Here is a 13,186-nt window from a genome sequence, read left to right as displayed (position 1 = left end):
ATGGAGAAGTGTAGTCCATTAGAGGTTAAAGGCTGGGGACCTTTATGCTCCCTTTTTATGCCCTTCTGTGAAATAGTAAGAATCCTTTATCCTCTAAAATTCCCTTAGTCATGTCTAAGACAGGAAGTGAACTCTGAGGCCAGATGGTTTCTGCTGGCGGTTCTTGACGGAACCATTTTCAGATGCTTCCTTTTGATTGGTTTATAGGAATAACTTGCTCCCTCCTGCTGAGCATGGGCTCAGGATTGCTTGTACTTGGAAATAAGGAGGTTTGAAATCTGCCCTTTAGAATAACATAGTCATACCCTACTGGTTCATAGGCCTTTTATTGCCTTTGATAATATGACCTGACAGTCAGCCCTTAGTTCTGAGGCAACAAATGATAAAAATCCCTAAACCTCATTTTAAATCTGTAGCAGTTCACCCTTCCTGCTGGAGTCCTTTTATCACTGTTGCTATTAAAGAGAAAAAATGGACATTCCCTTTCCCCGCCTACCCTCCCAATAGATACTAGGAATGGTGGTGGGGTGGGGTGGGAGAACTGGCAGAGAAGAAGCACAGAGCTGTATAATCCCCAAATTGCACTGTAAGCCCCTGAGGAATCCATATTTATTTTAATAACTCCATTTTCAAAATCACAAGGTCTGAGGGAGGCAGCATAGTGGAAAGAACATGGGACTAAGAGTTTTGAGACTTGGCTTTTGGTTCTTCCACTAATGAACTTTTTGAGCGACTTTTGGGCAGTTCACATTTTCCCTCTCTCATTTGTTGATAAAATGAGAGGGTTGGACTTAAGGTGATCTTTAAAGTACCTTTCAAATCTAAAATATTATAATTCTGTGTTCTAATTCCTTAAGATGTTTCCTTGGCCAATCCCATGCAGAGAAGTCTGCCGTGTCTGTGAGAAGCTACTCTATTTCACAAGCTCTAACTTAAACTGCCTCTCCATAGCTCACTGTTGAGAAATTATTTCCTGTGTCTAACCCATAATCCTCACTCTGTATTTTAAGTCCAATTTTATTTTAATGTCTGTGAAAGTATCTCAGAACTGGAGGGGACCTGGGAGACTTAGCCTGGATCCTCAAGAATTCCTTCTATTAACATTACAGACAATCTGTCATTTCTTTGATAGCCTTTGATAAGAATGAAATGTTGCCTTTAGAGTCAACTCATTCCACTTTTACAGAGTTGTGATTATTAGCAAGTTTTTTCCCCTTATGTCAAAACTACATCTCCTTTCTAAAACTTCTCCCCTTTGCATTTGTTTCTTCTGGAGCCAATCAGAACAAGTCTAACCTGTGGGCCACATGACAAGTCATTTGTCTACTTGAAGTGAATGAATTATATAGAACTCCTAAGTTCTTTTCTACTAAATTTCTAAACTGGAGGTTGAATATCTGCAGATCTCCTCATCTGCTTGGCATTATCTTTTACACCTTTATCAATCATGCCTTCCTTTGAATTCCCTCTGGTTTATCAGAATTAAAGTACTTTTAGATGTAATCTGACTGGGGCAGAGTACTGGGTGGGGGAAGGGCTTTAACCATAGTTTCAGATAACATGAGCTATTTTGGTCACTAGCTTGCCATGGCTCATGGAGACTGTTAACTGTTCTTTAGCCATCCCATTTACCATCTTGTACTTGTGAAGTTGATTTCTTGAATTCAAGTATAAGACTTAATATTTATTTTTACTGCATTCCATCTTACTCTTTTTGAATCCTGACTCTGCTATCCAGAATGGTGTTTTCACCATCCTTTGGAGATGGTGCTACATTTATATTAAGTATCCCTTTATCACACTTAGAATTTTTAACTGCATTTCTGAAAAAAAGCCATTTATAAAATCATATATTCAAATTCCTCCATCTCCTATTAAGAGATCATTTTATTGAAAATAAGCTATGAAATTTGACCATTTACCACCTGAGACCATTGTGTCTTCATCATTCACATGCCTTATAGGGACATTTTGGGAATAAACTTTATTGGTTTTTTTTGTCCCCCTTTTGGGGGACCTGGTTTTTCTCTATGAAACGTCATAAACTAGTCATAGAGCCCACACTGGGAAACCTTAAGAAATCATATCAGAATTTCTATTGTTTTGTTACTCCTCCTCCTCCCCCCTCACCCTTGGCTATTAAAAACAAAATGGAGAAACAAACTTACAGTGTAGTGGAAAGAATTCAATATTAAGAATCAAAAAACCTGAATACTAGTTCTTGTTTAGCCATTACCTTAGGTAATTACCTTAGGTAAGTGATTTCCTCATTTTGGATCTCAGGTTTTTCTACTATAAAATGAGGGGTTTGGGAAGACTTTACTTTCTAGATCCAACTCACTTCTTAACATATGATGTTCTTTTCAGAAATTCAGGAAGTAAATTGGGATATCTGAATTTTTTTTTTTTTTTTTTTGCAATCAAATTACAAACATCATTTGATGCACAGAAATCCCTAACTTAATGCCCACCTGGCATATTAGCATTTAGTTTATGCAAGCGGATAAACCTGCAAAAGTGGTCGGTGTCTTTGAAGCCCCTTCGCTGTTGATGTGGCCCATTAAAGAGTATGGGAAAAAAATAGAGCAATTGGAATCTTAACTCTGCAATTATCCCTGTAAGTAGTACAGGTTGGAACTTGTCTATCTAATTATTTGGATGGTGCAATAGCTATAGTCAGGTGGGGGAAAGTTGTAATCCATGAGAGGCAAAACTGGATATTTATTATCTATTAGAGATGCCTTTTTACTTAACAGGCAATATATTCACGTAGCAGATGAGCTATGAAAAGTAGCTGCTGGATGGTGGGATTGTTTAAGTAACAAATTCTGGGTAGCAGCTGCTGCTTATGGAAGATATTTCAGTTCAGAAATGGACAGTAAAATAGAATCTCTAGTGATTTGCCTTCAACCTTAGTTAATCTTGAGGGAAATAAAGATTTTTTTTTCCCTTCAACTATCAAAACATTTGCCTACATCAGAAACAAATTAAATGTGCGTCCTGTTAGGCACATTACTTTGTCACTTATAGTTCATCCAGTTCCATTTGGCTCCTAGAGAGGATTCCTGGCCTATTCTTAGCTCTTTAACTTGATGAAGGAAGCAAGGTGCAGAAAGCTTGCAAAACCACAAAAACATCTTAGAAATCCTAAGTTGAGTTAAAAGTAGTTCTGTCAGCTTGAAGATGGGAGGATGTCTTTGGGAATGTCTGCTTCCCCCTCTGCCTCTTCACAAACTGTGTGCCCTCATCCTTGCCCAGGCAGTGCCTGCTCTTTTGCTTACAGCTCCCTTTTAATGCTTCCCCTATGCTCTTACGCAATGCATAAGGCATTTTGTGTAAGTGAATTGGTTGCTAATATCCAAAGAATGTTTATTTTTGTAGTCATTGGAAGCTCTTCTGCAACAGGTGCCCCTGAAGCATGTTGGGCTTGCCTGATGTCACAGTAGTGATGGTGAAGATGAGAGGGTCCTGGCCGGGTAATTGTTTGATCTTGGCCAAGCCATTTGACTCCTGATGCATCCCCCATGCTTGTTTGCCAGATGACAATTATATACTATATTAGCCCCTTGTGGGCTGTTCCCTTAAAGAGAAGCTGCATGATATGTTGGATAGAATTGGGTCCAAGTCCCACTTCTGACACATACCAGCAGTATGCCGCCGGGAAAGTCACTGTACCTCTTGGTAGACCCTGGAACTCGGCCATCTTCATCAATAAGAATTAAACCTTTACCAGAGGTGTGATGTGGTCCACAACACTTCTGAGTGAGGCATGAACTGAGTTAAAATGTAATTGGGAAATATTTAACAAAAATAAAAATTCAATAAAACATGGATAACACATTTAAAAACTCAGTCAATATGCCGCCTTTAGGGATGCTTATGTATTGGTTAATAGAGCCTGCTTTTCTATTTGACTTTTGACGTTACTGCTCTAAACAGTTCTCCCTTATGTTGCAGAAAAGTTGCCAATGGAAGAAGATATTAGTTGGTAACTAATTAGTTGGTAACATTGGTAACCAAACTTGCATTGGTAGGAGGAGTTCCTTCTTCTAGGAATTCCTTATGCCAATGAAAATCAGAGGTCTAATCCTTAACCTACCCCTATATACTAAAAATAGAGTCACCTGGATTCGATACAGAAGTATTTGTACATATATACTTATATTTACTATGATTTTTTTTTTTTAACATTTCTTTCAATTCAGATACTTCAATGATCCTGTGATTTCTTCCACCAACTCAGATTACAACTTCTCTACATTTTTAGTAAATGATTTCATGAAGGGCTGTGACCAAAACTTCATCTGCTGGTTGGTGGACAGCCTTCTGGTGATAAGTTTCTGCACATAAGTTATTTGGCTGGTTTTTGAACAGTAAATCTGAAATCTGTTCCTAGGTTCATGTTCAAAGCCTTTCTGTCTTTTTAGGCTTTGGGAAAACTTGGGTTTATCCGATAGAGCCTTTGAGCATCCAGGAATTCCTCCTTGCCGTGATGAGGGATGATAAGAGGAAGACAACTAGAAGTTCAAGTTCAAAGACGCTTAATCATTTTTATCTTTAACTCTAACTTTATCATGTTTCTAGATTATTTCTTAATTCCAGGGTCCTTTTTTTCTTCCTTCTCTTAATAGTATTTTATTTTTTTCCATTTACATATAAAGAATGTCAACATTCATTTCTATAAGATTTTGAGTTCCAATTTTTTTTCTTGCTTTCTTTTTTCTCTCCCCATGACAGTAAGCAATCTGATATAGTTTATATATACACAATCATCCTAAACATATTTTCATATTAGTCATGTTGTGAAATAAAAATCAAAACAAAGAGGGGAAAAACATATTGTGTGAGTCTATAACCTGGGATCATAAAAAAAAATTTATGAAATATATTTCAACATAATTGATTTCTCTTGTAAATCCTACATATTTTATTTATATTTATCCTGAGAATGGATCCCTAGGCTTTATCAGACTGTTAAAAGGGGTTTGTGGTATTAATGCAAAGAATCACTGTCTTAATTCCAGTAGACTTGGGATGGAAAATGTTTTTACATCTAGAGAGTGAACTGTGGAGAATGGGAATCAGAGAACAGTATTTTCACCTTTTTTTTGGTTTGTTTTCTTGTGGGTTTTTTTTTTTTTCCCCATTTTGGTCTGACAAACATGGACAAATATGGAAATATGTTTAAGGGATTGTATATATTTAACCAAAGTTGGATTGCTTGATACTTTGGGGAGGAAAGAAGAAAGGGAGGGAGGAAGAAAAACTTGGAACGCAAAATTTTACAGAAATGAATGTTGGAAACAATGTGTATTTGGAAAAATAAGTTACTATTGAGGGCAAATAAAAAAAGAATCCCTCCCTTACATTTATAAGAAGCCCTTAGCTTTTATAAGAGTCAGACTTGGGTATTCAGCCTATCCTAGATTTTTAATTCAGTTTAGTCATTTTATGCTTTACTTACCACAGGGAATTGCTCTGAAGATCAAATGAGAAAGTGCCTTCCCTCCCTCCCCCCCAGGCTGGGGTTAAGTGACTTGCCCAGGGTCACACAGCTAGGAAGTGTTAAGTGTCTGAGAGCAGATTTGGACTCTGGTTCTCCTGAATTCAAGGCTGGTGCTCTGTCCACTACGCCACCTAACTGCTCCGAGAAAGTGCTTTCAAAAAACAAGGGACAGGGATAGAAACTGGACCTTTGATTTCATTCCCGTGAACAAGAAAGAAAATTCCCTCTAATAGTGCAGGTTGGCATCTTCTCTGCAATTTGTAGTTTCCTAGAACATTGAGAGATTTAGTGACTAATATAGTTGTATTAGAGGCAAGATTTAACCCAGATCTTCTTGCTTGTAGACCAATTCTCTATGTATTATACTATACTGCCTCTTAGTGAGCATGACCTAAGTGGGAGGTGGTACTATTATCCTCATCATCATTTTGGGATGATGTTTCTTTTGAGCGCTTGAGATCATAGTATCATTGATTTCAAGCTGGAAAGGACATCAGAATTTGTTTGATCCAGTCTCCATTGATAGGTGGGAACCTTTAAGGACAGAGGGGTTAAGTGATTTTGCCCAAAGCCTCATTAGTGGTAAGTAGCGGAGCCAAAATGCAAAGCCAGGTAGGTCCTCTGACTTCAAATGCAGTTCTCCCTTCACAGACATTTACCTGCAAAGTGGTCATCAAGAAGACAAAAAATGACCAGGTGTTTTTTGTGTGGCTTAATGCTCGGGGATTTATTGTTTATCCATTGCATAACCTCGTACAAAACATTTATCCTTTCTGAGCCCCAGTTATTTATTGAGTAAAACTGGAGGTCATGAGCCTTATAAGGATTACCCCATAAGGATTTGCTAAGTACCTGTTGACTCTGGATATAAAGGGTATCTAATAACATAAGGTGTATTTAGTACAGTAAAACCTCATTACAAATGTTCTCTCCCAACATGGATTCTTTTATATTGCCTGCCTCTCAAGCTCCCTGGGTACAGAAATCTTCTGAGGTGGGTGTTCTCTTGCCTGATGCCAGTCTTATTATTCAGTTCTATTGTATTGCATTCACTTGAACTTTAGTTTCTTTAACTGCAAAATAGAGGGAGAGGAAATTGGGCTAAATGATTTCCAACTCTGTTAACAGCCTTCTATGGTTCTGTTATTAAAATTGTTTTGATAGTTGCTACACTCGGCTGGCTGAATTGGAATCAGCTTAATTGAATCAGTAGAACCAGAGAATGTTGTTGGACACCTTAGTCATGGTCACATGGGAATTGTAAAAGCTGATGGCTTTTTGGGACCATGTCATCAAGTCAGACAAAGAGCACTGCTTAATTCAGCCCTTATTTCCCTCCTGAGCTCGACCTGTTTGCTGGACATCTACTTGGATATCACACAGGCATCTTAAACTCAACATGTCCGAAATAAAACTTAGTATCTTTCCATCTGAAACCAGAAGGAAATCTTAGCTCCTCTTTCTTTGATAAACTTGGCTATTTCTGTTGAGTACTACAATTCTTTTTAGTCACTCAAGATTAAAAGCTAAAAGTCATCCCCTTCTCTTCACTCCCCAGATGCAATTAATTACCAAGTCTTGTGTATAGTATCTTCACAATATCTCTAGCATTTGTCCTCTTCCACTCGCACTGCCATCAATCTAGTTCTGGAAACTATCACCTCTCATCTGGACTATTGCATTAGCCTTTTAATTGGTCACTCCACATCTAATATTTCCTTTCCATCCCATCTCCCACATAATTGCCAAGTTAGTACATTTAAAGGATACCTGTGATCATGTCTCTTCCCTACACGAGAAGAGTTAGTGGCTTCCTCTTGCCTCCAAGGTAAAATATGTGTTCATATATAACATTTAAAGCCCTCTACAATCTGACTCCAACATATTTCTTCAGAGTGATTGTATCTTTTTTTTCTTTCTCACTAAGCTTTAGTCACATTGTCCTTTTTGCCTTTGTTCTTCCTTCATGCACACACATTCCATCATTCTGTTCCATGCCATGGCATGAAATTTCCTGTATACTTTGAATATCTTCCCTTCTCACCTCTGACTTTTAGAATCCTTGAGATTTCTTTAAAATACAGAATAAGCATCATTTTCTATACAAATCATTTCTTGATTTCTTCTGGTGGTTGTTTTCTTGCCAAAATAACTTTATATTTATTCTTTATATGTTTTGTCTATATATACACACCTATATACATGGAGTTACCTTCTATAGAGTGTAAGCTCTTTGAGGGCAGGGCCTGTTGTAGTGCCTACTGCAGAGCATTGCTTGCCAAGTGCTTATTGAACTGAAGAATTGGATTATAGACCTGCTGTATTTAAGGTACTTTGTCTCCTGAAAGCCATATGGATCCTTTTGTTTTCAATGTGGGAGCTTTTCTACCATGTTCCAATCTAGTCTATAAGTTAAAAAAACTTAGAGATTTGCCTGAGTCTTCGAAAATTTGAGTGACTTGTCAGAAATGGAATTTGAACCCAGGTCTTACTGACTCCCAATTCCTGCATTCTATCCACTATACTGTGCTGCCTCTTAAATTTAGTTTTATGATGGGACCATCCATAGGACTTAGAAGGGAGCTCTGGGAGCCAGCCCAATTTTCTGATATTTCAGATCTAGAATCTGAATCTGAGAAAAGTGACTTAGTCTTAGTTTTTGTGATTGATCCCATGTTAATTAAGGATAACAAGTCATTATGAACTTCATCTTATTTAAGAGGTGTATTCCTGAATTTCTGTAACTCCCTAACAGCAAATTAAGTACCTTAACTGGGTTGTCAAAGATTCCCCAGATAAATGGGAATCACCATTCCCCAATATGTTGTTAGTTTGCAGTTTTGACTGTTAATCACCAACCTCTACCTTTTCTGTTTTATAAGATTGGATTTTCACACATTGGATTCCTAATTTCCCTTATGCAGCCAAGAGCTGACTTAGAACTAGATACTAGAAAATGTTTTGATCTGTCTGCACCTTCCTTGTCTCCCTCACTTCCAAATTTAGTATAATGGAAAGGCCTTATGAACAAGTAGATGATGACATGATTTTAAAGCCTGAATTGATCAATGGGATTTGTTCAGTGTGATGTGCTATTGTTTGTTGTTGTTATTGTTGTTGTTTTTGTTTAGATTTCTTTTGAGAATGCAAATTTGTTTTGAAACCAAACCTGTCTTTCTTGCCTACATTTCAGTCAGAACTAAGACATGGTCCGTTTTACTATATGAAGCAGCCACTCACCACAGACCCTGTTGATGTTGTACCGCAGGATGGACGGAATGATTTCTATTGCTGGGTTTGTCATCGGGAAGGCCAAGTCCTTTGCTGTGAGCTCTGTCCACGGGTTTATCATGCTAAGTGTCTGAAACTGACTGCGGAACCAGAGGGGGATTGGTTTTGCCCAGAATGTGAGGTTAGTTCCCAATGAAAAGTTCTACTCTGCCTCCCCTCTTTTTTCTTGCCTTTTCTTCCTTCCTTTTCTTTACTATTGTTCAAATTTGGGGCAGGGGAAGTTTTTCCCCATTCTACCCAAAATGTTTGTGTAATTAGGTAGCTCTTCTTTTTGACCATCGGCTTGAGTGAACACAGCAACAATTGCTCTCCTGCTTTGGAATTACAATTCTGCTTCCTGACTGAGACAACTACAGTCTTCTCTGATTTCCCTTTTGTTTTCAGAAGTCCACTTACTTAACATCAAGTCTGCAAGTTTTAAAGACATCCTACAGTATTGCTGAGTCTTTTCCTTCTTTTTTGTTACTATCCCTCTTGGTGAACATTTGAAAGTGTTCAGCACATATCAAGAAGTGAAGACTTGTTTGTATTATAATAGATTTCAGATACTTCTTGTCTGATGTGAAAAAGTTATATTCATTGTGGGGGAAAAAACTTTCAGACTTTGCAGAAAATATACTACTACCTTTCCAGACAATATCACAAGACATGACTTCTTGTTACAGAAGAATATAAAATGTAGGGCTTGCTTTTGGTTTTAAAAGTAGAATCGAAACTTATTTGACATGAGGCATCACCTGGATCCTTAAGCAAAGCAAATTTTAGGACTACATTAATAAGACAGTAGCATTTGATTGATGCTTTGGAAAATCAACTTTTCCTCTATAAATGCAGATGATGGCTACCAGATTCTCTTATCTCCAATATACTTTTTTTTTTTTAAAGGAAAATGCCAAAAAAAAGAACTATAGAAGCCTGTCTATAGTGTCTTGGTTGTGGAAGCTCAATTTTCTTCATTTTAGACTTTTCTTGTTACCCACTAAAGTAGAGAGTGCGTCTGGAAGTTGAACTTCCTCTTCTATTCATTAACTAACCTCTTGCCTTGACCACATCTGAATTGTGTAATGGAACACCAAGAAGAACAATACCTAGAAATGATCCTGGACTCTAATCATTTGATATTTTCTGGATAAAAGTGCTAAGAATTTTATCTGTTAGCAAGTGAATAATCCATGCAGACCACAGAGAGAAGACATGGGATGCTCCATGTGATGATGCTTTCCTTTGAGGATGTAGATGGTTACATAATATACCATAATCACCTGTATGGCTCTTTTGGGCCTTTCCCCAAATGCTCCAGAGGGCACTTAGAGTGACATAATCTGGAGGCCTTGAATTGATTAACAATAGAACCAAGATTCAAACTGGAGGAAAGCTGTCACAACTTTCCAGTGCAATTAAGGGAAGAGAAATGGTTGCTTGATTCCATTATTTATAACATGAGAATCCATGAATCTCATGGGCATATAGATCATCATCTTTTCTAGGAACTTTCCATGCAATGTGCCAAGACCACATAGCTCAGGCCAGCTTGCTTCAGTTCATTCTTTGCTGGTTAGGAATGTTGCCCTTTATCAGTCAACATTCTAAGAGACATGTTGTCTCTTGCTTTTGTTTTTTACTTTCTTTTTATTGACTTCACAGAACTAGTAAATGAAGAATTAAGTTGTATAAACATTAGCTTCTACCCCTCCACATGTAATATACAGATCATGGGAAAGAGTGTTTCTTTTCATTGGTGGTCACAGTTGAGTTAATAATGCCTTACTGTCAGTGGCATAAAAAAGGGTTAGAATGATAATTATTCATCATTTTGAGGAAATTTATTTCCTTGAAATTAATCGTGGTGCTTATCTCATCTATACACCTGAACTCAGGGAGAATCACAGTTCTCCTAGTGACTACTCTTGCTTTCCTATGATCTTCTTAACTTACCTTCAGGACCAAAAGAGGCTCAAGACCAGGTAATGGATGTCATGGTCGTTGAGTTGAAAGAATATAAACAAGGACTTGACCACTGTCTCCTTTAAGGGAGAATCACTGACCATCAGTAGCCAAAGCAAGCTTTATAGCTTGCACACTTGCTTGTTGCAGTTAAAATTGGTCTTCTTTGAAATCTGGAAGCCTTCCTTACTGAAACCTGACCCACTGACCCATTTCCATTCAAAAGAACTAATCCTTGTAGGTGTGCTTTCTGGACAAATAAATACGATGGATGGGAGGGCATGTAAAGTATTTTTCTAATTGAACATTTGTATAATTTTCACTTATAGAAAATCACTGTAGCAGAATGCATTGAGACGCAGAGTAAAGCTATGACAATGCTTACCATCGAACAGTTATCGTACCTGCTCAAGTTTGCCCTACAGAAAATGAAACAGCCGGGGGTAAGGAAAACACTTCCTGGCAGTGGATGCTTGAATTAAAACCTTCAATGCTTTTTGTTCACTTGTTTCTTATTCTTTGTAGGGTTTAGTTTTTCAGACCTCTGCACAGACACTTTTGGTCTTCTAACCTACCAGAATTCAAAAGTCCGTTAATTAAGAATAAGGTGCGATGGCTTTCAGTTAATTTTTTAAAGTGTGCAGTTTATGTTCTGAAGCAGACTCCAAGAAGTAGAAGAAGTAGAAAGGCTTTGGCACATTCATTTCATGGGGTGGTAAAAATGGAACCATCCTTTCCTTCTTGAAAAATTGTAGAAAACCAGTCCTCTGACTTCATAGGTGAGATACATAGTATCTGTTTAACAAAAGCTTGTTAAGCCCCAACTGGTGGAGCTTTCCAGATATATTTGGTCCAGGACTGGTCATCATCATAATTTAAATAGTCCCTTGGAATTTGTGGTAATGGGATTTGACCTATGTTGTTTTGAGAGGCTGTTGGCATTTACCATTGATTCACTGGGCTCTTTTAAGTGAAATAAATAGCTTTCTTAGTGCCTATGTGAAACTATCTATGTTTTGCTTTACAAATCACAGGATGTCAAAAACAAAGCAGAAGAGAGAGATTTATGTCCAATGCTTTTTAATGAAGAATTCTTTGAGATTCCTTTAAGAAAAAAAAGCATATATGTTGGCTTTTAATTACTTGGGAGTAAAAAGGTCTGATTAGCAAATAATGTTTACATCCCAAAGGAGCCAAATATATACAATATTCCTTTTTATATTTCCTCTTTTCCTCTTTATAGTTTTTAGTTTTTTGCCTTAAATATCTCAAAAGCATATTTATAGCTTTTCAGAGACTCAGATGTACCCACTGGAGTCATTGTATATAAAAGGAGACATTTTGCTAATAAAAAGAAGAAAAGGATGTTGGAAGGATGTTAACATCTCCCAGCTATGGATACTGAAAGTGACTGAGAAAGAATTTATTGTGCTAAGGAAGCTTATCTTACTTAAGGTGACTTAGATAAACTGTAGGGGGAATAAATCTTATGGTTGAATCATTAAAAATTAGGTCTGGAATGGTCTTTCAACTAACCTAATTGAGATGCTGTGCTTCAGTAAAATTTATTATTTAACCAAATCTTAAAAATCTCGCTGCAAGACAAATGCCATTAGGAACAAGACTTTTTTTCCCTCTTCATTTTGCATAGTTCAGATAGTCATTAAGCTATTCTGATGGGCTAATTTTTAGATTTTTCTTACCCTATTTGTAGCTTTTCCCCTCCCCCCATATATGTGTCTTTTTAATATCCTGAAATTTACAGTTAGAAGAGACAGCTTAAAGGGTCATTTAGTACAGTTTTTTCTGTGTCCCCCTTCCCATACTTATAGAATAGAAAATTGAGGCCCAGGAAGTTAATTAACTTGTACAATGGAGCTGCTGACAGGTAGTGGCTGAGGGATTTGAATTCAGGTTTTGCACTTAAAATCAAGTGCTTTTTCCCACTATACTTTATTGCTTTATGTTTGCTAGAGTTTTTTCATATATGCTCATTTAGTTGCTGGCTTTTATGGATCATTTGGTAATTGATGCTAGGCAGAAACTGGGTCTTCCCTGCTCCTGCCTTGCATCATGTGTGCAAGATGTATAATTTCTGGGTACCCAATCATGAACGTTTTGATAATAAAAGCTTAAAGTAGTTATACATAGAACTCTGAAGCCCAGAGTTTACTTGTAATTGATATGGAAAAATAATTGACACGGTATTACTACTCCCCCCCCCCCTTTTTTTTTTTTATGATAGAGTTATTAGGTAGAACTGAAAAAAAAAAATAGAGTGCTCTCTCTCTCTCTCTCTCTCTTTTTTTTTTGAGGAGAACAGTTAAAATTTGGAATGGAATTGACACGCCTTTACTGGATCTAGCCAGGTTTTGTTTTAGGTTATGCTCTGAAGAAGGGCTATGTGCAGGTCCCAGGTAGAACATAGATTTTTCTTTTTTAAGT

The 13,186-nt window shown here is 37.3% G+C and overlaps 1 protein-coding gene across 1 annotated transcript in view; it reads left to right on the top strand.

Moving 5' to 3' along the window:
• The window catches only part of ZMYND8 (zinc finger MYND-type containing 8), a 115,079-nt gene that overhangs the window by 44,857 nt on the left and 57,036 nt on the right, over positions 1–13,186 (top strand). Inside the window, 2 exon segments of the mRNA XM_074288547.1 lie at positions 8,775–8,918; positions 11,071–11,184. Coding sequence (XP_074144648.1) covers positions 8,775–8,918; positions 11,071–11,184 — 258 coding nt within the window.

The sequence above is a fragment of the Sminthopsis crassicaudata genome, chromosome 2 (genome assembly GCF_048593235.1).
Source record: "Sminthopsis crassicaudata isolate SCR6 chromosome 2, ASM4859323v1, whole genome shotgun sequence".
NCBI lineage: Eukaryota > Metazoa > Chordata > Mammalia > Dasyuromorphia > Dasyuridae > Sminthopsis > Sminthopsis crassicaudata.
The sequence above is the reverse complement of the archived record's forward strand: the minus strand, read 5'-3'. Positions and strand labels throughout refer to the sequence as shown.